At 47.6% G+C, this 27121-nt stretch overlaps 1 protein-coding gene across 1 annotated transcript in view; it reads right to left on the reverse strand.

Annotated features, from left to right (window-relative positions):
- The window catches only part of mEFG1 (mitochondrial translation elongation factor G 1), a 179083-nt gene that overhangs the window by 45548 nt on the left and 106414 nt on the right, over positions 1-27121 (reverse strand). Inside the window, exons 10-11 of the mRNA XM_075682792.1 lie at positions 15066-15144; positions 6194-6433 (exon numbers count right to left, since the gene is read on the reverse strand). Coding sequence (XP_075538907.1) covers positions 6194-6433; positions 15066-15144 — 319 coding nt within the window. The remainder of the gene's footprint in view (positions 1-6193; positions 6434-15065; positions 15145-27121) is intronic.

A 27121-nucleotide genomic window follows, 5' to 3' on the forward strand; every position in this document is an offset into this window, starting at 1 on the left:
ACAATAAATGCATTTCATCGGTGCTAATATATGGGGCAAAAACTTGGAGACTGGCAAAAAAGCTCAAAAACAAGTTAAGGACCATACGACGAGCGATGGAACGAAGAATGATAGGCGAAAGATTAAGAGACAGGAAGAGAGTCGTGTGGATCAGAGAGCAAACGGGCACAGCCGATATTCTAATTGACATTAAGGGAAAGAATGGAGTTGGGCAGGTCATGTAATACGTAGGTTAGATACCCGGTCGACCGACAGGATTATAGAATGCGTGCCAAGAGAAAGGAAATGCAGTTGAGGACGGCAGAGGACTAGGTGGGGTGATGAAATTAAGAAATTCACAGGCGCAAGTTGGAATCAGTTGGTGCAGCATAGGGGTAATTGGAGATCGGAGGGAGAGGCCTTCGTCCTGCAGTAGATTAAAAATAGGTTGATTATGAGCCCTATACAAAATGGAAGTCTTCCAAACACGTGTTTGCAGTGACAATCTCGACACTGCTCATCTGCTCTTTTAGTAAAAAAAAAAAAATAATTCATCGAAGGGAAGCAGTACCACTGCTAGAGCAAAGAAAGTTGTGGTACCATACATTCATTGAGTTTCACATAATCTCAGAAGAATAGTAGCAAAGTCGGGGGGTAGATGTGGTTTTCTCTGCCCCTGAGCATCTACAGAAGCTATGCAAAGAGGTTAATGCAGAGAATAAGAAAAGGAGCGCATGTTCTACTCAACATTGCAAATAATTTGCAACCTGCACTCATAACGTTGTCTATGCCATTCCACATTCATGTGGAAGAATATATGTAGGAATATATCAGGAACGTTGTGCAGCACCTTAAAACTTGGAATGCAGTCGAGCCCACATATAATGGCCCCACTTAAGCCAAGCTTTCACTTAGAATGAAAGAGACTAGTGCAGCCATCGATATGTACATTATTTCAATGGCATAAAATTGCACATATAACGAAACTCTTTGAGGTTGCAGCGAATGGATGGCGTGAACCCGGTGCCAAGTTCCAAAATAACGACGACCTCCGATCCCCTTGCGCACGCAGTCTGGTTTCCCAAGCCTTCTTGCAGACGAACTATTTGTTTCGTGCCCCGCTACCCTCTCCCTGCCATCACGGGCTGCCCACGAGTGTCGGTGTGTGGCTTCCAAGATCGCACTCTCGCCCATCCTCACAACTCTCCTCACTCTTTCTTGCAACTCCCTTCGCTGTCTCGGCGGGCATGCTACGGCGCCTGCTGAAATTCAGAAGTTTTGCTTTCTGGCCGTTACTGCGAAGCAGGCCTCTCCACATGCTTCCTCGCTTCGTTCTAGTCAGGCCCGAGTTGTATTCAGGACGGTGGACGGGAACGACGTGCCTGCAGCAGTCGCGAAATGAAAAGCGTGGAACATGGCAACAAAACGAGCAATTTTGACCGAACTGTCTCAAGGAGTTAAAAACTACAAGTTGTTGAAGTACACCATGTCTAAATGAACCATTTCGGTGATTCTAAAGAACAAGGAAAAGATCACCAGCTCTGACGCTGACTCGACGAATGGAAAGCGCGTGCGGAAGGCCACCTATGTGGACGGACAGGATGCGCTGCTTAAGTGGTTCGTGAACGCACAGGCTTGCAACATTCCGATAAATGGACCAATGATGCTGGTCAAAGCCAAAAACTTTGCGTTCCTGCTAGATTTTCCTGACTTCTGCCCAGGCAATGGTTAGCTACATCGATTCAAAGTGTGGCATGGGATTGTTTTTAAATCGATTGTCGGCGAGGCAGCTTTGGTAAGCGGCCAAGACGTTGCCACTTGGCTTGCAAGAAACTGAGCCATTATTGTAAGCTACGTGCAGCAGCACCTGTATAACACAGGCGAAACTGCATTATTTTATGAGATGCTGCTGGACAAGATGCATGGCATGAAAGGCAACTCATGCGCTGGCAGCAAACACAGTAAAGTGCGCATTGCAGTACTCCTGCACACTAACATAGATGGCAGCGACCGTCGCATGCCATTTGTAACGGGAAAATCAAAGAAACCGCGTTGCTTTCAGAGCTATGCACCCAAGCGCTACAGGCACAATACAGTCGACTCCCGTTAATACGAAGTTCACGGGGACCGCAAAAAACTTCGAATTAAACGAACTTCCAATTAAGCACAAAACACAAAAAACAGCACTTTATTTGTGGTAAAATCGAGTATTTTCCCTAAGAAAAATAGTCGGTCATCTTGCTTTGCTTCTTCTTGCCGAATCGCACTGCTGAAAGCAAGTTCTGCAGGCTGTAGACGTGGCGGAACGCTTCTTCTGCGTTACCTTCAGCGGCAAAGAAGCGGTCCGCGATAGCAAGGCCCGCAGCTACATCGGCAGCCTTAGGTTGCGGCTCGCCTTCAACGTCATCGTCGCTTTCCTGGGTCGCTTCCTGGGGCCGAATAATCTCTGCAATTTCGCTATCCGTCAGCGCACCGCACGTTTCGACCGCCTTGTCTACGGCGACGTAATCTTCAAAATTGACGTCCCCGAGAGCATCACCAAAATCAGTGCCGTCAAGCTCGCTTGTTGATGCTTCCTCCGCTGAAATTTCAGAGGCATCCTCCGAAGAAGCTGCCACAAAACCGCAAGCCCTGAAGCAGTTTGCGATTGTTTCTTGCTTCACACGATCCCATGCTCGCGCCAACATGTGGATGGCACTAAGCAGGCTCACCTCGTACTTTGTGGAGCTATCCATACACAAAATCATGCGCTCGAGGAGGTGCCGCCTGTACAGGACTTTAACATTCTTGATGATGCCTTGGTCCATTGACTGCAAAACAGCCGTTGTGTTTGCAGGCAAAAATGCAAGGCGTATTGCACTCAAGGCTGGCACATTCACGTGAGCACTGCAGTGATCGACAAGGAACAACACCTTGCGGTCCGAAGCAGCAAACTTGCGGTCCAATTTGCTTATCCAGCTCTTGAAGATTTCGGCCGTCATCCACGCTTTTTTGTTCGCCTCATAGTCCACAGGCAGCGTCTTCACGCCTTTAAAACAATCTCGGCTTTGCGGCTTTCCCGATCACAAGTAACCGACATCGTTCCGTGCCAGTCATGTTTGCCGCGATCAGCACCGACACTCTCTCCTTGCTGCGTTTGCCCCCAACACAGTCGTCGTCCTTGAATGTCAGGGTCTTCTCTGGTAGAAGCCGATAGAAGAGTGCAGTCTCATCTGCATTGAAGATGTCTTCCGGTCTGTATTCGGCGAGATATTCACGCAGCTTTCCGTCCTTCCACCCACGTAGAGCATGTTTCCTGGTTAACGGACGCCTTTTCACCACACACACTCTTGAAAACCAGGTCATGGCGATCTTTAAAGCGCGTCAGCCATCCATCTGACGAAACGAAGTCATCGATCCCCAACATTGCTGCAAGCGTTCGGGCTTTCATCGCAACGATGTCTCCGCTGAGAGGAAGTTTGTTGCTCCTGGCCTCCCTAATCCAAACCAGCAGAGCCTTCTCCAACTCTGGGTAAGCGCCGGTGCGCATTCGCTTCCGAGAAGTCTTGAACTTGTCGTTCTCAAATGCATCCATTATTGTGCGCTTGTTCTTGATGTAGTTTGAGAGCGTGTTCGGCTTGATCCCGTACTTCCGCGCTATGTCTTGTTTGTCGGCACCTCCCTTCTCAACTTCCTTCAAAACCTCAACTTTCATTGCCAGGCCGAGCGTGCGATAAGGGCCACGGTTTGCCATGGCTATAAACTGCGCGACTAGGTACCCCGTGGAACAACCTAGCCTACGAGCTTCCCGCACAAAGGCGCTTGACCAACAAACGCCTCGACGTTGCCTCGACATACGCTGCGCACGCTGCAAGACTAATCTCGCACAATCTCGCCACTGCCAGTATGCAGCGCTGCGTGCACCTATGGCACCCACGTGGCCTCCGCAATCAGCTCTGGCCACGCGCGGCAGCCGCACGTGGCCTCCGGCGGAAGCTGCTTCGCCTCCCGCCGGAGTTGATCGCGGAGGCCACGGGAGCCTTAGCAATGAATAATCGCGCCGCTCCAAGAAGGATGGCGTTGCGGGTGGCTGCGGTGGCGATGACACCAACGCGGAGCACGGAACTGTTGCAACACTTGAAAAATTGCACATTCTACCATAGAATGACGGTCACCTTGAGGATCCCGGCTGAAAATTAACTTCCAATTAAACAATATTACTGGATGAGGACTTCGAATTATCGAGCGATTTCTTCTATAGGATTACATGCAAAACTGACAGGACCAGCACTTCACTTCTAATTAACCGAAAATTCCAATTAAGTGGCTTCGAATTATCGGGAGTCGACTGTACTAAGGCGTCGATGATGCGCGATTTATTCACAGAATGGCTGGGCGAGTTTGACCGTGACATGCAGAGGCAAGGCAGGTGCGTGTTGGACAACTGCTCAGCGCACAACGTGTGAACTTCTATGACAGCAGTTACTCTACTTTCCCTGCCACCCAATGTCACTGCGAAAGTGTAGCCGCTTGATTTGGGCATAATTCGCGCATTTCAGGCATTGTATAGGCACTGCATTGTGGAGCACTTGCTCATTGCTGTTGAATGCCCGGCCGCCAACTTGTTGCTTCGAGTTCAACTGTGCTCAGCCGTTGAGGTGGTGAAGGTGGCCAGGGTAGAGGTGACGGCCGCTTGCGTGCGGAACTGTTTCCGCAAGGCCGGCTTTGTCGACGCAGTGCCTGATGCCGAGCCTGATGCTTCCGAAGAAGATCAGTCCGGCGGTGATTTGTGGCAGCGCGTTGTTGACTGTGACATTCGGGACCACGAAATTGGTTGGGGCGACTTTATTGCTGTGGATGAAGACGCTGATATTGCAGAACCATGCACGAACGAGGGCATTGTTTACGCAGTGCGGGCGGAGAACAAAGTGGAGGAATTGGTGACGATGAAACTTCGGATCTAGCACCCATAAGCGCGCCTGTAGCAATGGGATACATAGAGGGCCTCTGGCAACTAGTCTATGCCAAGGGCCTTGGCGAAGAGCACGCTTCTGCTTTAAACAAACTGGAGGCCGCGCTTATCAGATCTTCACTGCAGAAACAGACGAGCATCACGGACTTCTTTGCAAATAAATAAATTTGGTGTCTTGGCTAGCCACTTTTTTTAAGCTTTGGTCCACCTACTACAAATCTGGGATAGAATGAACAGACGCCATGTGACACTAAGGTTTGCTTAAGCAGTCTCGATTGTATGTTGTTGTAAGGGCAAAGAAAAATGATGTCAGAATTTGCCCAAACACTCTTCCGGTTTCAAAACGAATTAAGACTTTTTCAAAAATACCTGCAACAAATCGTCTGATCCACGTTCCAAGACTGAAGAGCATGCTGGATGCTAATCCTAAATTTGATCTGACCAAAGATAAGCGTTTCGGTTTTGTTTTAGATGGCTGTCTGTTGCATGGCACCAGTTGTGCCACCTTGTAAAGGTGGAGAAAATAAACAGCACGAGATCAGTTGCAGGCGCGATCCCACTTGTAACACTAAGCTTAGTGAATACTTCGCTAAGCTTGAGCAACTGGAGAGTGACTTCCCAATGTTGGTTTAAAGATATGGAAAAAAAATACAAGCCATGTTTCGAGCACTTAACCAATCCTTTCATGGTCAATGTGTTGAGTGATGGCTCTCCAGCCATGGAAAGCTTTGTCAGTGATGTTGGAATGTTTGAACTGGAGTTCCTGGAGCTCCAAGAAGACGAACGAGTGAAGATGATCACGCAATTTGTGGAGACTGCTGAATCTTGGTGACAGGTGTCAAAAGAATGGTATCTCCACATCAAGCATATGGGCCATAAACATCTGTTAATGTTTGGATCCACGTACATTTGGGAGGCACTCTTGTGAACAATTAAAGTGGCGAAGTCACTTTACTTCTATTTATCGAGTATACTTTTATTTTCACGTTCACATATGCACTCTCTGGCATCACAAAACTTGGAAATTCAATAAAACAGATTTTCGACAAGTTGGGTGTAGCTATGTTACTTGAATGCAGGGTGACACCACAGTGAAGACACTGTAATGAAGAGACAGAACGAACACTTGCCCCACCCCTACTTTACTGTATGCCCTTGTTTTCAACAAGGCAGGTTCACAGGAAGATCACTGTCGATTGTGCCCTTGCTTTAGTGTTGCGCTGTATTCAAGTAATAATAAACTTCAGAGAATGCCATACGTACCAAGGATAGCTTGAGGTTGGCATCGGTGACAAATGTGTCACCTGAGGCGCAGTCAACACCGAAGACAGCGCAGATGTCTCCCGCAAAGGCTTCCCCAATCTCCTCCATCTCGGCGGCGTGCATACGCACCACACGTGGCACCCGAACCTTGCGACCTGTGCGAGTGTTCCACAGGGTGTCGCCCTTGCGCAGGTGGCCCTGGTACACCCGCAGGTACGTCAGCTGACCAAAACGCCCAGCCTGTTGGACAGCGAGAGCAGACAGGCATGAAGAACCACAATGGGCTATGGTGAGCCATAGTTCATGGTAACCACAGAGCAGCGTGAACTAGTGAGCCAATACAGGTAGCTGACCTAACATTTGAGATTATCGAAACACAAAAGAAAAATCTATTTGAGCTGCATTCGTAAATTACCCTTCTACAGTACCAAAAAACAAACACACGCTTGTTGCTAGAGGAGGCTCGGTAAACCAGAAAAGATGCATGAATTAGGGGTGTGCGAATACTGAATAGGGGACTTAGAATTGAATCGAATATTATAAAATTTATTGCGAAGTTTAATGCTTACAAATTTTTAGCAACAAAAACCGTGTAGCAAATGGTCGGGAGTCTACTAGCATTGCATAACAAGTTGGAAGCTTGGGTACCCAGGAATAAAGATGTATGGTATGGTCTACTCTTATTAAAGGGAACATCAAATTAGTATGCCAGCACCGATTACAGCTCAATTCTATGTGAAGGGCGGGAAAATAGTCTCTTTTTATTGTGACAGCAATTATATGGTCACTCCAGGTGCATTTCTGCTGTTGTCGTTGCCGTGAGGTTCCGTATAAAGTCTGAGGGCAATAAAATCATTGCCACACTCTGTATGCTGTATGTGCGAGTGGAAGTGTGCAAGTGAAAGTGTGCAAGTGAAAGTGTGCAAGGGCGAGCTGGCGATCGTGGCTCAATCTTGCGCACACAAGCGAGGAAAGCGGGGAGGAAGTGCATTGTCTTCTGTCGCACGCAAAGCTTTGGGTAGTGAGTGGGGCATGTTTTAGCTCAGGCAGCCCGGGCTGCTGTATCTTGAAAGCCATCTGCGACGGGGACAGAGTCCGCCATGCACTGTGTTTTTGCGGCTTAGTTTGAGTTGGTGCGAGATGCAGCACGAAGGTCAATTCGTTTGCTGCTGCTGGCGCGTGCCCTCACTGCAGTGTTCTGACAGCGAGTTTCCGCGGTCATCGGGTGAGATGCCTTCATGTTTGCTTATGCGTGCATGACACCATGCTTCTTAACTTAGTCAGTATATCCATGTTTACAAGCACTGAAGTTACGTTGTACTGAATGCCTTATGAGATTTCAAGTTTAATAGTGGAGCACTGTTTTATGGCAATCTTTCATTAAAGCAAAATAGCTTTCTTTGGCTCATTGGCTGCTTTTGTGGTTGGTGGTTGGTACGAAGGTAGTTGGACTTCGGGAAAGGAAGGTGAGAAAACGCGCCAAAGGAATAAGCACTTGCTCTTGGGCAACCGCATTGCAAGGAGAGGTGGCGACTTTTGTGCGTGAGCTTTTTTATAACCAAGTGGTGGAGAGGGGTGTGAAGGAGGAGGGACACTGTCGCTATCTGACTCACTCACTCGTTTGTTGCGGGAAGGCAAGGAAAAGGGCGCATGTTCTCGTGCAGGCGAGTGGCAAGGAGCAACCAGAGGAAGGAGGAGGGGAAGCCGCCGCTCTGTCGTTCATCGCAAGTCGCACTGGTCACCAGGAGTTGGCCAGCCAATCATGGATTATGCAGCGAACAACAATCTATAGCCGATTCTTGCCCTTGAAAAATACACTGCAGATGCAGGCAAGTGTTTTGTTGTACGTATTGTCATACACTGACAATGTTGATGCCGACACACAAACGAGCGCAAGATAGTGGATGTGTCCACTCTCCACAGCTGTCACAAAGGAACTCCAGGAAAGTGAGGGGAGACATCGAGGGAAGGGGCATGGTGCTCTCAGGCAACTGAGTTGCAGAGATGGCCAGCAAGGAGAGGAGGAGGGGGGCACTGTCGCTCGACCACTCATTCATCTGTTCGGGCTATTCACCCATATCGACAATTATTGTCGATGGTTTATGCATAATTTTAGCATAGAAAGTTTTCTGTTGCAGCTTTCCTCCAAAATAAAGAAAAGTTTTTCTAGCTTTGAGAGTTATTGTCAGCTCATGAAGGTCAATCTGTCCGACAGACGAAAGCATGGACCGCGCATCACGCTTCTCAATCACAGCTGCACATGCAAGCATAGTTGTGTTGCGCGGGTTGGTCTGCAATCGCGTCAGGAGCCTTTTTGTGGTCGGGTTCAGCGTCATTTGCTACCTATCAAATGTTTCGAAATCGAGAGGGGCACGGGAAGTTCACACGAGGCACACCCCCCTCCTCCCTTCCCTGTCCATTCGTCAGTGGATCAAGTGGTCAGCGCACTAATCACGTGACACTTTTGCGCCTGCCGTATAATCTAAATCTAGTCTTGTGAGGAATAGCCCAAAGCTACAAAAAGAAGACCAATGTGCACATCTGCGAAAGGCATTACGAATGAGAGGTTGCCGTACGGTGTGTCAAAAAGATGGTGACCATGAACAACGTCGACTAGATAGGTGGCTCAGAAATTTCAAGAATCGCAATGACCTCAAGTTCAAGAAGATGTGTGGGGAAAACGGCACGGTCGATGATTCAGCTGTTGCACATTATCGGAATGGAAAGCTACAGTCTTTGATGCAGCAGTTTGCGACTGAGAACACTTTCAACTGCGATGAAACTGGATTGCTCTAAGAAACGCTCCCAGAGAAAACACTTGTATTTGCTGATGATCCTTGTCATGATAGCAAACACAGCAAAGAGCAGCTGACCGTCCTCGTCGGCAGCAACATGTCAGTCAGTGAGAAGCTTCTGATGCTTGCCATAGGGAAATCGAAGAAAGCAAGGTGCTTCAAGGAGGCAACCCTACCTATTCAGTATGAGGCCAACAAGAAGGGCTGTAGAACACATGAGTTATTCGAAGTGTACATTTGCAAGTTGGACAAAAGGTTCAAACAGCAGAATTGAAAAGTTCTGCGTTCGGAACACAGCAATCTTGCAGCCAATTGACCAAGGCGTGATCCACAACCTGAAGCTTCTGAACAGGCCACATGCGCTCAGCCGCATGGTGCTGTGCTCGAACAGCTGTAAAGTTAGACCGTTGACCTTAGGTCTGCTGTCAGCATGCTCGCGGACTCATGGAAGGTGGTTACACAAGAAACTTATTTAAGGGAAAATCAGACATCTACCTATTCGCAGCCATTGCTACAAACGATACCTACACGGTTTCCTCGAAAGAAAAGCCTCGCAGTTGAAGAAAAATTCGTCCTGGTCCGCGACTCAAACCCGGGACCGCTGCCTTTCCTAGGCAGCCACTGCAGCATCTGAGCTAGCCAGGTGGCTAGTTAGCTCCCTTATCTAGTTAGCCGCCTGGTTAGCTCAGGTGGTTGAGTGGCTCCCCGGAAAGGTGGTGGTCCTAGGTTCGAGTCCCAGACCAGGATGAATTTTTCTTCAACTGCGAGGTTTTTCTTTCGAGGAACTCGTATGGGTTTCCTTTGTAACAACTGCTACGAATAGGTTGATGTCTGATAAACATAATCGCATGCAGGTGGAACACCGTGCAAACGTGAATCAACAATTTTTTTTGCGCCACTAAGGCAGAAACAGGCAGCATTGACCCAGTTGAAGATAGCACCACATACACAGATGGCACCCACTGTCAGATTTTAAAAAATTTTTTAGCCTCCTCAACGAAGCATTAGCAGAGTTCCGCAAGTCTGATGCTCTGTCCTTGACCCTCTCCAGCCGAGAAATGCCCGTAAAATAATGCGTTATTTGCATGCATTCGTTTTTTTCGAACTGCCCCTTTTTCTGATGTTTTAACAGTCCCTTGGGAGTAAAAAAAATTGGACGTTGTTTGTACATAAAATAACAAGTTCCATTTGCACGAGTAAAGCAGTTGAATACCGTAGGTGAAGCCAGATATACACGACTAATGCAGCCAGTCATGCGCGTGGCACAGAGACAAATCTCATAATGGTCCCAAATGGTTTGAGCCTGTAGTCAGTAGGGCGCTTGTACCTGTTTTAACAGTAGGCTGGTGCAGCAATGGCGAAGAGGTAGAGCATCTGCCTCGCATGCAAAAGGACCGGTGCCGTGCAATTTTCCAGCAGAAAAAAAAAAGAACACTAAAATCTGCATGTTGATAAAATTGCGTAAACAGGCCTGGAGTGCAGCCTGACCCCGGTGACCACAACCGGTAATGCACTCCCTCACCACTGGCCAAGTAATTGGTCACGACCTCCTATATGAATACAACAATCAAACCCCAGCCCTGCCTCCAGCAGCTGCGAAGCAACCAACCACGGCGGCGGTCAGACATGTGACGTAGCACACGGTGCTAAGAATCTCTGGATCCGGACAGGCCGCCATTGGAATCTGAACTTGGCAATGTTTAATGTTAGAAAGTTATCTAGTGATGCGAGATTAGCAGTGCTATTGTGGGAATTCGCGGGCATTAAATGGGATATAATAGGGCTCAGTGAGGCTAGGAGGACAAATGAAGCATACACAGTGCTAAAAAGCGGGCACGCCCTGTGCTACCGGGGCTTAGCAGAGAGACGAGAACTAGGAGTCGGATTCCTGATTATTAAGGATACAGCTTGTAACACACAGTAATTCTATAGCATTAACGAGAGGGTAGCAGGTCTTGTTGTGAAACTTAATAAGAGGTACGAATTGAAGGTCGTACAGGTCTACGCGCCTACATCCAGCCATGATAACCAGCAAGTCGAAAGTTTCTATGAAGACGTGGAATCGGCGATGGACAAAGTCAAAACAAAATACACTATACTGACGGGCGGCTTCAACACCAGGGTAGGCAAGAAACAGGCTGGAGACAAGTCTGTGGCATAGGTTCTAGGCAATATGGCATAGGTTCTAGGAATAGCAGGAGGAGTTATTAGTAGAGTTTGCAGAATGGAATAATTTGCGGATAATGAATACTTTCTCCCGCAAGCAGGATAACCGAAAGTGGATGTGGAGTCGCTCGAATGGTGGGACTAGAAATGAAATAGACTTTATACTCTGTGCTAACCCTGGCTTCATACAAGATGTGGACGTGCTTGGCAAGGTGCGCTGCAGTGACCACAGGATGGCAAGATCTCGAATTAGCCTAGACTTGAGGAGGGAATAGAAGAAACTGGTACATACGAAGCCGATCAATGAGTTAGCGGTAACAAGGAAAACAGAGGAATTCCAGATCAAGCTACAGAACAATTATTCGGCATCAACTCAGGAAGAGGACCTTAGTGCTGAAGCAATGAACGACAATCATATGGGCATCATTAAGGAATGTACAATAGAAGTCAGTGGTACCTTCGTTAGACAGGATACCTGTAAGCTATCGAGGGAGACAAAAGAGCTGATGAAGAAACGCCAATGTATGAAAGCCTTTAACCCTACAGCTAGAATAGCACTAGCAGAGCTTTCCAAGTTAATCAACAAGCGTAAGATAGCTGACATAAGGAAGTATAACATGAATAGAATTGAGCATACTCTCAGGAAAGGGGGAAGCCTAAAAGCAGTGAAGAAGAAACTAGGAATAGGCAGGAATCAGATGTATGCATTAAGAAACAAAGCCGACAATATCATTACTAATATTGACGAGCTAGTTTAAGTGGCTGGGGAGTTCTATAGAGATTTATACAGTACCAGTGGCACCCAAGACGATAATGGAAGAGAGAATAGTCTAGAGGAATTTGAAATTCCACAAGTAACATCGGAAGAAGTAAAGAAAGCCTTGGGAGCTATGCAAAGGGGGAAGGCAGCTGGGGAGGATCAGTTAACAGCAGATTTGTTGAAGGATGGTGGGCAGATTGTTCTAGAAAAACTGGCAACCCTGTATATGCAATGCCTCATGACCTCGAGCATACTGGAATCTTGGAAGAATCCCAACATAATCTTAATCCATAAGAAAGCGGACGCCAAAGACTTGAAAAACTATAGACCGATCAGCTTACTGTCTGTTGCCTACAAAGTGTTGACTAAGGTAATCGCAAATAGAATCAGGAACCCCTTCGACCACATTCACACTATCAATCAAGTGATGGAGAAATGTGCGGAATATAACCAACCCTTATATACAACTTTCATTGATTACAAGAAAGCATTTGATTCAGTTGAAACCTCAACAGTCATGCAGGCATTACGGAATCAGGGTGTAGACGAGCTGTATGTAAAAATACTGAAAGATATCTATAGCGGCTCCACAGCCACTGTAGTCCTCCATAAGGAAAGCAACAAAATCCCAATACAGAAGGGCGTCAGGCAGGGAGATACGATCTCTCCAATGTCATTCACAGCATGTTTACAGTAGGTATTCAGAGACGTGGATTGGGAAGAATTGAGGATAAAAGTTACTAGAAAAAAGTTACTGGATTCGCTGACGATATTGCCTTGCTTAGTAACTCAGGGGACCAACTGCAATGCATGCTCACTGACCTGGAGAGGCAAAGCAGAAGGGTGGGTCTAAAAACTAATCTGCAGAAAACTAAAGTAATGTTTAACAGTCTCGGAAGAGAACAGCAGTTTACGATAGGTAGTGAGGCACTGGAAGTGGTAAGGGAATCCATCTACTTAGGACAGGTAGTGACAGCGGATCCGGATCGTGAGACTGAAATAATCAGAAGAATAAGAATGGGCTGGGGTGCGTTTGGCAGGCATTCTCAGATCATGAACAGCAGGTTGCCATTATCCCTCAAGAGAAAAGTGTATAACCAGCTGTGTCTTACCAGTACTCACGTACAGGGCAGAAACCTGGAGGCTTACGAAAAGGGTTTTACTTAAATTGAGGACGACACAACAAGCTATGGAAAGAAGAATGATGGGTGCAACGTTAAGGGATAAGAAGAGAGCAGATTGGGTGAGGGAACAAACGCGAGTTAATGACGTCTTAGTTGAAATCAAGGGAAAGAAATGGGCATGGGCAGGGCATGTATTGAGGAGGGAAGATAACCGATAGGCATTAAGGGTTACAGACTGGATTCCAAGAAAAGGGAAGAGTAGCAGGGGGTGGCGGAAAGTTAGGCGGGCAATGAGATTAAGAAGTTGGCAGGGACAACATGGTCACAATTAGCACATGACCGGGGTAGTTGGAGAAGAACGGGAGAGGCCTTTGCCCTGCAGTGGGCGTAGCCAGGCTGCTGATGATGATGATGACTCAGCAACAGCTTTTCTCTGCCTCCCACAGATGAGCCAGATGCTCTACAACAAGGCCATTTACGGTCTTGCAAGGGGTGCCCAGCATAAATGAGCATACTCACTCAATACATACTCATTTTGCTGGCTTGAGATAAAGCATTAGTGAGTAACAAAGGGTGCGAATGGAGCTGAGTATGAACGGGAATGACTGCTCATGAACTTGACTGGAAGTGAGTATGAACAGAAGTGAGTATGAACAGAAGTGAGTGCCAGTTAACGTGAGCAAGAATGAACGTCACTGACGGTGATTTTGAGTGGATGTGAGTACCCGTGTGAGTGAGTGCCGTTGAGTGGGAGTGGACACCAGCATGAGCATGAATGGTTGCTAGGTTGAGTAGGCGCAATAGGAATGTGAGTGAGTGCTGGCAAGTGGCAGAGTGCATAAGTAAAGTGAGTACATAGCCTGCTAAAGTATTGGTGTGTGAGTGGCCACTTATTCTGCCAACCTTGTGGGGTCCTCCCCCCATACTCTCAGGACAAAGGAATGACAGTACAGTAGTACAAACAATCACAAGGGCATTTATTGCACCTTTCATAGATCAATGCCTGCTAGCCGAGTTGCTATCCACAAAACATGCCGATGGGTGCGCGACAAATCTAGAAGTCCGACTCACCACGACCGGATAACGAGCGAATATGTTCGCCCCATGCTGGATCCCAACGCCTGGTCGTTCGCGTGTACGGTCACGCGAACAGTGGCGCGTTTGAAGGAGGCCACGCGAGATGGTCTCGCAGCAGCATAGATCGGCGCACGCGCGGCACGGCACGTCCGCACTGCTTGCTGTCCCGAACCAAAGAGGAAGTGCCTTGTCTTTCGGCGCCCAAGTAACCCCGCCTGTTAGCGGCGTTAGCAGCGCAACACTCGCGCCATCTCTCGTACTGTGCCTCAACCACTCCGACCGCCGCGGGCGCCAGGCCACGTGAGCCGTGCGGGAAAACAACATATCAAGGGACGCATGAGAGTCGCGCATCCGCACAACCTATGGTGCTCAAAAACCACTCCTAGAAATCTCTATAGCGTCCCCTTTCGAGATGAGAAACCCCACCAGTAGCCGAGCGCCAGGTCGGGAGACACCTCTACCTATTAGAAAAACCAGTGGGTTTCCTGTGGCATCAGGATTCAAACCCAGTACCTCCTGTTACGAGGTGGACGCTCAACCACTGGGTCACTGCTGCAGCCAGGAATTGAGTCTGCGACTTTGTCATGAGCAGCAATATGCCATAGTTGATTGGCCACTGTGGATGGAAGGAGAATATGACATTCTGTGTTAAATATCGTCCCTGTTCCTGAAGTAGTCAGTATGTCCCAAATAACTTGTGCTCCCTGCACAACTATGCATCCAACACAACCTGTCCCGTTCTCAGCCTTACCAAAGTTACTTACAGTTCATGTTTATCCATTAGACCTTTCTCAAACCACTAAATAGTAACAACGTCCAAATGAGTGCTCAGCTTCAAATCTTTGTCACGGTGATCATTCCTATCCTTTTAGCTAATCAGCATGCCATGAAAGAAAGATCATTGAAAAAGTTTGCTCAATTCAGTTTGAGGCATGTATGCTAGGGCTTACCTCCAGCTTGAAGGCCAGAGCAACCAGGGGGTGGCTGTCGTCCCGGGCTGGGTTCATGACCACCTTCTTGACATTGGCACTGCATGCAAAAGATATGACACACGACACGCATGGAAAACATTTTTGGCACGAGTGACAGTGAGGCCATAATCTGCAATGAAATACTGATAGCAAGTATGCCTCGTATACTGAGTGAAGTCAACAAGATAAGCATTGGTTGAGACTAAATGAACTACAGTCAACCAGTGCCATAATGAATAGGTAGTGCACAAGTTAGTGCGATACAATCGATCCCTGATATATTGAACGCAAAAGCGATTGCAAAATAGTTCGATATATGGTAATTTGATATATAAAATATGCCTATCTGAAGTTTATCTGAGATTGCTACATGTCTCTGACAATTTCCCGAGATTGTGAAAAGCATAAACTTGTTGACTTGCTTCTCCAAAGTCGTGGCGAAAACACAAGAGTTGACTTATTTCTTGCTCACGAAAATTAGCAAGTCGCTAACACTGCAGAATGGTCTATGATATATACAACGCAACACTATCTGTAAAAGCTAGCACCGCCTGGCCTCGCTTTATTCAATATAGAAATGGATGCACCATGAAAGCATACTAGCCTGCGTGGATATGTGGCCTGCTACCATCAGTGCAAACACATGCCTGGCTGTGTGTTTGTTACAATACCAACACTACACGCCACTTCGAGGGCAAGCTTCCTGCAAAAGCATGCCACCCCGCACCCCTGCTGGTTAGGCCTAACCGGCGCTGTCTCATCAGCAGTCAAAGTTGAGGTTTGATGCAGAGTGAATGAATGAAATGCTTTGCAGTGGCTGTATAAGAGCGGGAAAAGGGAGGAACCACCTCACCAATGAAAGTGAAGGCACATTCCAATCGAATTCGATTCCTGAACACATGCGGCTGCTTGGTCTACACATGTTTCGCACGTAAACAGCCTTAAAAAAATGTTTGGTTTCAGTTTGATACTGATTATAGAGCAGAAATTTATGACTCTGGCAACTTACATTATAAGTAGGGTCGTGTGAATACCGAATAGTAGATTTACAATTGAATATTAAATTAAATCAAGAAAAAGAAAGCCAAATATCATATTGAATACAGTCAGATCTCGATACAATGAATGTCAATTTCACCAAATTCACAATGTAACAAACTATTTTCATTTCCCAATTTTAGTTGCATTGAAGACCATGTAATTTTTTTTCTCCGATTTACCGAAGTAATTTTGTGACACAGTGTCATTTAACGAAGTTCTTGGCCATTTCAAGCATGTGCTTGTAGCCTGTATGGCTAGTAAATATATATCAAAAAACTATAAAAATGATGGCCGAGGCAAAAGTTATTTCAGATGACCTTCCACATGAAAAGTTTGAGCGGAAAAAACGCCATCAAAGTGCATGTGCCGGGACGTGGTAGGTAGGAAACATTGCTACACCGTTTGTCATGCTGGTAAACAACTTTCAGAAGCCATGGGCTGATGGCAGCTCACAGCACTCAGGGAAACACGAGAGCTGATGATTCCTTCTGTGCAAAGGGGATGTGGAAGGAGTTAAGGCACGATAATGTGATCAAGCACGCGTAGGGGTGGGGGGTGGTGGTGAGGGGCAGTAACGTGAGAGTATCTTGCCAAGACAAGGGCAAAACGTCGTATCTTGGAGGTTATCTCCACGGTAAGTGCCCAGAGTGAGCCAAGACATTTGGTGCCTTGACACACATTGCATTCCCTTGCATCTAGTGTTGGCAGTTGTGTAGTCTTAAGTTCCCTAGGCATGGTGTGAAGCACTCACTCGTATTGTGACAGCAAGTTAGAGGTTACCTGAGCACATGTGACACAGCTAAAACTATGAACGTTACTTTGTGTAGTTGTCCCCTTGCTCTGACTTTTCTTGTGTCTTTATTCCAGGACGAAACTCCATTTCTTACACTTTTGTTTTTATTTGCGGGCGCGGCTGCGGGCACTAAGCGCAGTCAGCCATGGCATTCAAGATTTACAGTGCTGCATGATGCAACACACGCAAATCTCGGACACCGTGAACCACGTTCATAGATTGCTCTCGGCGCGATCTGCACCGCACGCGGTGGCATTCTTAACTGTGCTATAATAGAGCGACTTTGCGATTTGTTTAGAAGCATATACTAACTGGATACTATTCACCGCGAATGCTCTGGGAATTTGTGAAGTTGTTGATAATGCTGAAATATCAAAAACCTCAAATTAACGAAATTTGCAATTTAATGAAGTTTTTCACTGCAAGTACAACTTCATCATATCGAGGTCCGACTGTATCAGAAAATTTTTCACACAATTTAATGCTTACAAATTTTGGACAAGAAAACATAGTGCTTCACATGCTTGGGAGTCTCCCAGCATTGCATAACAAGAATGTAGCAAGCTGACAGCAACTTAGGAACGCAGAAATCAAGATATAAATAAGGTCCGCTCTTATTAAAGGGAACACTAAATTAGTATGCCAGCTCCGATTACAGCTCAGTTCAAGAATATTGCCACAAGGATGAGAGTAGCCAAAAGGGATAGGAAATTGTATTTGCAAAATATATACAGAGGGAGAAGGCTGCAGGCTAGATGGCAGAACAACACGAGCGCTACTCTAATCGTCATCCTTTCTGGCATATTCTTCCACGCTCGGCAGGATGCGTGCTTCAGTGCGCGGGAATAGAGCGCAACATAGAACACCCGCCGGCAAGAGCGTCATCTCGGTGCTTAAGGAGCAGTAGGATGGTGTCTGGCAACATAAGGCTTAAGTATAGGAGACGTGCATGATATCAGTGGCAAACGCGGCAGAATGGAGAGATCTCGTACATGATGTCAGTGATCTGGCATAGCACCATGTAGTGCCCGAAGTAGCGGGAAAGAAGCTCTGATGACAAGCCAATGTGGAGGCAAGGCGTCCAGAGGAGGACCAAAGGGCCCGGAGAGTAATTAACGACTCCATGATGGCGATTGTAGCATGCCTTCCGGGACAGCTGGGAGGCATAAAGACGATCCCTTGCAATCTGGCGAGCCTTTGCAGCCCGAGAAGCTGCATCGTGGGCATAGTCTGTAACAGGGTGCACAGGTGATGGTAAAAGTCTTGAAGGGCAATGTGGGATGGTGGCCAAACAAGAGATAAAAGGGGGAAAAGCCAGCAGTGTCATGGCGTGATGAGTTGTAAGCAAATATCACATAAGGCAAGACGCTGTCCCAATCACGGCGGTCTGACGAAACGTACATGGTGAGCATAGTGGTCAGCATGCGGTTGAGGCACTCGGTAAGCCTATTGGTTTGCGGATGGTAGGCAGTGGTTAGTTTGTGACTTATGGAACACGAACGAAAAATGTCATCAACGACTTGGGACAGAAATGAGCAACCACGGTCGGTCAGCAGCTGTCGAGGAGTGCCATGGTGAAGAATAACGTCTCAAAGGAGAGATTCCGCAACGTCAGTGGCACAGCTTGTTGGCAGTGCCCGCGTGGTAGCGTATCGTGTCGCGTAGTCCGTAGCTACGGCAATCCACTTGCTCCCAGTCAGATATGTTGGGAATGGCCCGATGAGATCAAGGCTGATGTGGTAGAACGGGACACTGTGGATGTCTATGGGCTGAAGCGGACCGGCTGGCGACAAGGATTGATGCTTGTGGCGCTGGCAGGAATCAGAAGCAGCAACGTATCGGCGCACAGAGCGGTGGAGGCCTCACCAGAGGAACCGATGCTGAACGCGATTGTACGTGCGAGTTCCTCCAAAATGTCCAGCAGTTGGGGTGTCATGAAGCTGAGCGAGAGCAGTGGACTGGAGTGTTTCTGGAACAACCAGGAGAAACTCTCAGCCATCGGAGCTGGTGTTGCGTCTGTATAAAGTTCCGTCTCGAAGCACGAATAATTGTAGGGACGGGACAGAGTGATGACAGTGTGGACGGTGGATAATTGACCACAAATTAGCATCGCGGAGCTGATCACTGCATATGTAGGTTAAATCGGGTATCGTGAAGACACAGGCATCCGAATCGTGCGTTGAGAAGTCGGGAGGATCGACTAGATCATAGGATAGGCAGTCTGCATCCTGGTGCAGTCTGCCAGACTTGTAAGCGATGTCAAAGCTGTATTCTTGTAGTGTCAGTGCCCAGCGACCAAGTCGTCCAGTCAGATCTTTGAGGGAAGACAACCAGCAAAATGCATTTTGCTTTGTGATGACCGAAAAGATGCGACGGAATAAGTACGGTCGAAACTTGCCGACAGCCCAAACTAGTGCGAGGCCCTCGCACTCAGTGATAGAAAATTTGCACTCTGAAAAGGAAAGAAGGCGATTGGTATAGGCGATCATGCAATCTTGTCCTTGTCGCTGCTGGGTGAGAACAGCACCGATGCCATGTTCACTGGCGTCGGTGCGAAGTTCAGTGGGGGCTGATGGGTCAAAGTTGGCCAAGATGGGTGGTGACGTAAGTAAAGTCGTGAGCATGTGAAACGCAATGGCCTGTTCAGGACCCCAACAAAATGATGTTTCCTTCTTCAAGAGTTGCGCGAGTGGATGGGTAACGTTGGCAAAGTCCTTGACAAAATGTCGAAAATAGGAGCACAAGCCGACAAAGCTCCGTACGTCTTTAGTGGAATGTAGCATAGGGAAGTCTTTGACGATGTGAATTTTTTCTGGGTCACGTTGCACTCCTTCAGCACTCACAAGGTGGCCAAGCATAGTGATTTCATTGCGGAAAAAACGGCATTTGGCAGAATTGAGCTGAAGGCCTGCTTGCCGGAAAACTTCAAGAACTGCCGACATCGTCAAGGTCACAAAGGCATGTTGACCATTTGTATCCACTCATCCTTTCAAATGTAGCTGGAGCATTACACAGTCCAAAGGGCATTACCTTATACTGGTAAAGTCCATCGGGCGTAACAAATGCGGTCTTTTCATGGTCTTGATCATTGACGGATATCTGCCAGTATCCTGACCTCAGGTCGATAGAAGAGAAGTAGGCAGAGCCATGTAGACAGTCGAGAGCGTCATCGATCCGTGGCAGAGGGTAGACGTCCTTACGCGTTACTTTGTTTAGGTGGCGGTAGTCTACGCAGAAGCGCCAGCTGTTATCTTTCTTCTTGACTAGGACGACCGGTGATGCCCATTGACTGCACGAAGGTTCAATAACGTCCTTGGTGAGCATCTTGTCAACTTAATGCTGTATCACTTCTCACTCAGCATAGGACACACGATAAGGATGTCGTCTGATTGGGCTGGCGTCCCCAGTAATGATCTTATAAGTGACCACAGATGTCTGTCCCAAAGGGCGGTCATTAAAGTAAAAAAATGTTGCAGCAGGATTTCAATATGCGCCCCATATCGGCTGTCTGAGCACGAAGGAGGTCAGACGCTATCATCTTGTCAATATCACCGTCGACGAGATTGTGTGAGGAAGGGGAAGGGGCAGAGGACAAAGAAGCATCGGTGATGAATGCAGAAACAGCACACTCATCAATAGAAGAGATGAGGGCTGGAGTCATGCTGCCTGGGATAAGTTGCGTGCACCAGCTAAAGTTCAATATGGGTAGAGATGTTCGATTATCCGTAACTTTAATAGGGGTGTGAGGAAGAACGACGTTTCTGGCAAATAAGACGTCAACGATAGGGGTCAAGATGTAATCACCATCGGGAATGGGAAAAAGACCGCAATTTCACATATATAACGGCTTGAGGGGGTAGACGAACGTAATCCACTGAGCACAAGCGCAGTTGGCATGCAGTACGTAGGAGCGTCATGGTAGCACGGTAGGTCTAGCTGAAGCAGGCCGGTACCACAGTCAATAAGGGCAGAATGGGCAGACAGAAAATTCATACCAAGGATGAGTTCATGGGAGCATTTCTCGGGCACGGCAAGTAGTATGCTTGTAGATCGGTCAGCAACACTTATTCGAGCGGAACCCACTCCTAGCCCTGGAAATGTTCCGCCAGGGACGACACGAATGAACGGTACTGCGGGTAGTGTTAGGACCTTCTTCACGCAGCGACGAAGCTGCAAATTCATGACTGATAGACTGATATCTGAGCCCCAGCATCCACTAGAGCAACAACATGTGCATTATCCAGTTTAACGTTTATCAGTTTCCTTCTGGTCTGCAGTGTGGTCAGAGGATTTGGCAGGCGAGTTGTCGATGCAGCATCACCTCTGGGAGCTGCATCGTCTAGTTTTCCCGAGAGAGTCGTTCAATCGGCGACGTAGGGCGGCGAAATTCGGGCGAGCGAGATGATTGGCGACGAGACAGTGGCGAATGGGACTGGCGACCACGTGGTGATGGTGAAGGACGATATGACATGGAGCGAGCGCAGTCGCCGGTGGTTTGGGGAGGCTCGCAGTAGGGCTGAAACCGGTGATGATCCATGTCAGGGCGACGGTTGTATCCATAGGGCGCCTGATACCAATACCATAAGCAGTTACAATGGCAGGCCACGTGTCCAATATGACAGCAGTTGAAGCAAATGGGACAGTCATCAGCAGTCCTCCACTCGGTTAGATTGCAAGCATGGAACAGCAGCCCTTGACCTTGGGTGTGCGAAAGTGAGGAACGGCGGTCGGCTGGCAAGGAGCTGTGGCGCACAGAGTCCAGGCCAGCATTGGAGAGCTCCTGATAAACAACAGCTTGGACTAGTGGCATCATCTGGGAGCTATGGTCACAGGTACAGCCGCATGTAGAAGCGGGAAGCATAAATTTCACGTCGGATGATCTTCTTCATGTGTTCTACGGTGAGCGGCGCCGACGGCTCAGGTATGTCTTCGCACGACCACGTTGCTGCCGTGTTCGAAAGTCGAGAGAAATGGGCAATGCGTCGACTTTTGGCAGCCTCAAAGTGCTTGCACTCTTGGATGATGGCATCGACGGTGTTGCAGTTTTTGCGGATTGAAGGCATCATTTGGTATGGCCTTTAACACGTTGTCCACTTTCTCAGACTCCGTCAAGCCGTCATTGGCTTTGTGGCAAAGGGCAAGCATGTCCTGTATATAAGTCAGGTATGACTCTGTCGCTGTCTGTACACGAGATGCCAGCTCCTTCTTTGCTGCTGCCTTTCTACCTGCAGACTTGCTGAACAACGCGTCTTTTCCTTTCATACATCCCAGCTCCCAATTTCATCTTCGTTATTCTCAAACCACACCTTCGCTGTTCCTTTGAGGTAAAATAATATGTTTGCTAACATGATCGTCTCATCCCAGTGATTGTTCTTTATTGCACGCTCGTACAGGGGTAGCCAGTATTCGATGCTGATGTTGTCAGTCCCGCATAATGTGCCTGGGTCTTTTAGCTGAGCCAGGACAACTGTTGTCGTTGCAGTCGCCTCGGTGGGCGCCGACCCCTCTTCCGCCATCGTGGAAAAAGCCAAGCATCGGCCACTGCGGAGCTACATTGTACCGTATGGGTACCCCGCATCTCCCACCAAAATGCCACGGGGACGAGAGCAGCCAAAAGGGATAGGAAATTGTATTTATGAAATATATACAGAAAGAGACAGCTGCAGGCAAGATGGCAGAACAACACGAGCACCACTGAGATCATCGTCTTCCCCGTCTTTCTGGCGCATTCTTCCATGCTCGACAGGGTGCGTGTTTCAGTGCATGGGAATAGCACATAACAATATGAAGGTTTGGAAAGTATGTTTCTTTATCAATAGAATTTCTGCTGAACTGAATCAAGTGCTTTTTTAGAGCGCAGCTCTTATGCACCTGTTTCTGCGTGTAGCATCAGCACCGGCGTAACTGAGCGAACGAGCACAGCGAAGCATGAAAGAGTGAATGCGGAGCGCAGCGGGGGATGAGAGACTGTGATAGAGAAGTAAGCATGAGGAGGAAAGTGGAGGAGAAGGGTATGGCGAAAGTGTGAGAAGAAAAGCATAGGGCTACATTGTACTAGAGTACTCTAGTTCACTATAGTAGTGTCGCGCAAGATGGGCTGTGTGGCAACAACCACTACGAGCTGGCGCCAGAGTAGTTCGCTGTCATCTAGTCACCGATGCCATGCAGCAAGCACGTCCACCGATACCATATATGGAAACAAAGTGTTGCATGAGCAGGTGTCTGTTCGCGGTGGCTGCTGTGAATTGCACCAATGCGTCACCCACGCACTGCCTCTCGCAATCTGCTAATTAGCAAGGCAGCCACGCCACATTTCGCTCTGTTTGCAATGTGCTGCATGAGACAGATTGTCCACACCAGCCAATATATCGCCGAATGAAAACGCATATAGAGCTGTGCTCAAATTTCGCATTAGGGAGTGTTTGTGGCATATATAAAAAGTCTTGCTGTCCAGTTTTTCTCCAAAATACAGGACTGTCCCAACTTCCCGGCAGGTGGTTTATCGTAAGGACAATCTGCACGACAGACAAAATGACCGACCTTCGCACATGCTTTCCCATCACATGACTCGGTCACTGCTTCACGCGTAGCGGCACCCACGGCAAAGGACAAGTGCTGTTGTGCAGTTTGATTGCCAGGTTCAGCGCGTGATTTGCCGCCTGTCAAAAGATTGTGAAATATAGAGGGTCACAAGTTCACGCTACGTCTCCCCACCCTTTTCCTTTCATTCATCTGCCCTCTGTGCAAATGCATGCGAGCAAGTCATGACAGTTTTGTGCCCACCATGTAAATTCAGAGCTAGTCTTGAGACGGGTTGCTCGAAGCTACAATAAAACAACAGTGTCCGTCAATGGCGCCAGGAACAAGAGGCTGCCAGACGGTGTATCGCAAAGATGGCAGCAGTGAACAATTTCTATACATTCGCTTTCATTTGCAAGGCGGTTTGTCGGCTTTCCGAGTGTTGTGCAGATGCTGCAACTACACCCGAGTTGACTCGGCACCAAACCGCAACTTTAGTTATGGACGCCTGATGAAGCCGTGCCTATTAGGCCTCATGGTCTAGGCAGCGTTCAGTGCAAATTCGTAGCTGGCCGATGTGGTAAAGGGTCGCAAGCCATCGCAGAATGCTTGCTGCTAATGTGTTTGCACGGGTGGCTCATTAGCTGCGTTTGGTCCTGAAATCACGCGTGCAGCCTAGACTGATGGCTGTTGAAGCGGTGTGCGGTTTGTAGCCACACATCCAACATGATCTGCGTGCCGATCAGCCCGATCTTTGCACATGCTTTCGCTTTTTACAAAATATGCACTGGTGTCATTGCCGTTCCCTCTGTTTGTATTGCACTATAATTTCGGTCGGTCCTCTCCACCCGAAGAACCTTGTACCAACAGAGGTGGCCCAGGTCAATGTGGTGCCATTGTGCAAATTGCGATGTTCAGGTGCTGTGTGCATGATCCCACATCTGGCTGACATTGGGGAGCGCTCACAGTGACAAAGTCCGCTACTGCATCAGTCGGGTCAGCCTGTCTGCAGTGTGCTTGGCACTCCTTTTGTGCCAAAAACAATATGAAACGTTCACTAGGTGGCATCAAGCCCGAGGCCCTCCACGGCGCCGGCAAAATGTGGCCCTGCGCAGGTCTCCTTATCAAATATTATATTGAAACATTGAATAGTAGATATTTGATTCACGAATCAAATTATTGGAACATTAACTATCCGGTTCGATTTGCTTATATTCGAAATTCACACACCCCTAGCTATAAGTGGTCTATGCTGTACACAGTACATCGCTGTACTTTTTGCATGGGACTTTCAAGGGTACTTTACACCTGGTCGATATACAGTATAGACAATAATTTGATACTTCCAGGATCGACTGTATATATCCAAAATTCAATACAAACACATCAATGTGAATAGAAGGCAGCCTGGTGGGTAGAAACAAAATGCAGAAACATACTCCTTATTCAAAAAACGAAAAAGCACAACTGAGTAGTGATAGCTGAGAAGGTCCAGTTGTGATAGTGATAGTGGCTTAGTCATCAATAGTGAGGAAAATTGACTGACAATGCTGGTGCAACTAGTCCCTTATTTATACCATAGGAGGCCAACAAACAATGGCGCCAAAGACAAGATAGGGGAAGTCACTTGTACTTACTAATTGAATTAAAGAAACAATAACATAATGGAAATGAAAGTGGATGAAAAAACTTGCTGCAGATAGGGAACGATCCCACGTCTTCGCGTGTGATGCTCTTACCAGTTGAGCTACCGCGGTGCCACTTTCCCAGCCATTTTCTTAGGTATTTACGTTTTACCACTAGAAATAACCCTGGGAGTGCTAGCCAGCGCCACCACTTTTGGTGGCGCATATGGAATATACTTTGTGCCACAGCTGCCAAGAGTACATGATATTTTTGGGTGAAGGCAAGTGGACAATAAACTGGACAGGCAACTGGACAATCAGCAGCCCAGCACCATAGCTACTAAGCAACCACAACAGGCAGGCTTACGAACATAATCCAACTCTTTACTGGCCATAATAATGATGGCTTACTGATGCATGCATCACCAAAAGTTTCTGTGTTTCTAGCTCCCGTAACCAGGCACAACATCTTGTACTTGCTTCTGTGCATAATGACTGTCTTTTCGAATCTGGGTAGGCCGCTGCTTCTCGGGAAGTGGAGGGCGAGGAAACCATCAGCCGCCACTACATTAACATGGCAACTTTTGGTGATGCATGGATCAGTAAACCATGTATTTCATTAGCAATAAAAGAGTTCTAATATCTTCAAATGCATTAAAGGGGCCCTGAACCACTTTTTATCGAAGTAGAGAAAAGCATTTGAAGTGAAAATAGGCTATTTCAGAAATACCTTGTGGCAGGAAGTACCATAATTGCACAGTTCTACTGCGCCCCCAAGCATAATGCGCAGTTATATTACCGCCCAAATATATCTTTAAAAAAATATCTGCAAATATTTGCAAATATTTCAGACAAGCTTCTTTGCGGCTTCCGTGATGGAAAGACATAGATGGTCGTTCCAAATCGTTGAAACAGGCGGAAAGCACATGGTGCCGCACAGACAACTGCGCAAAAACAAGAGTGAGACCACTCTGGCATCCAATATGACACTAGTGCACATGCCCTGCGCCATGCTGTTCATGCTGTACGCGGCACACGTCCGCCTTGGAGACATGCCTTGAAAACACGTGACCATGCATAAGCTTCATTGCGGCTTCCATGGTGGAAAGACATAGATGGTCGTTCCAAATCGTTGAAACAGGCGGAAAGCACATGGTGCCGCACAGACAACTGCGCAAAAACAAGAGTGAGACCACTCTGGCATCCGATATGACACTAGTGCACACACTCTGCGCCATGCTGTTCATGCTATACGCGACACATGTCTGCCTTGGAGACGTGCCTTGAAAACATGTGACCACGCATAAGCTTCTTTGCGGCTTCCGTGGTAGAAAGACATAGATGGTCGTTCCAAATCGTTGAAACAGGCGGAAAGCACATGGTGCCGCACAGACAACTGCGCAAAAACAAGAGAGACCACTCTGGCATCCGATATGACACTAGTGCACACGCCCTGCGCCATGCTGTTCATGCTGTACGCGGCACACGTCTGCCTTGGAGACGTGCCTTGAAAACACGTGACCATGCATAAGCTTCTTTGCAACTTCTGAAATCTGCGTGAGGAGGTCGCTTGCTCATCTCGAAGGCCGTATAATTGTCACAGTTGGACTGGAGTGAGGCACATGCTGCGGTGCGGCCAGTTTGGTCGTGCTTCCGTGCTTTGTCACTTTTCGTGTGCCCTCTTTTTACTGTGGCCCAGTTCGAAACGTTCGTTGTAGCATTATAGCAATTTAAATAATGTTCGCTACGTCTGGAAGCAGTTTCCATAGGGAAGGTTGGAAAATTGTAAATGCACTGAGAAGTGGTCGTTATAACCAATAGATCGTTATACAGTTGAACCTCGCTACAACGAAATTGACAGGGCATGCAGAAAATTTCCTTGTCGCAGAAATCCGTAGTCACTATATTATCAAATACGTAGATGACACGTGACTCGCTGATGCAAAAAGCAAGCTTTCATTCCAAAAATCAGTCAGCTTGGCCTGTTTGCGCTTCTTGCCAAGCCATGGCACAATGCGACTCTGGCACAGCGCCAGCAGAGCCATTGCCTCATCGTC

Source organism: Dermacentor variabilis, chromosome 2, assembly GCF_050947875.1.
Source record: "Dermacentor variabilis isolate Ectoservices chromosome 2, ASM5094787v1, whole genome shotgun sequence".
In the NCBI taxonomy this organism is placed as follows: domain Eukaryota; kingdom Metazoa; phylum Arthropoda; class Arachnida; order Ixodida; family Ixodidae; genus Dermacentor; species Dermacentor variabilis.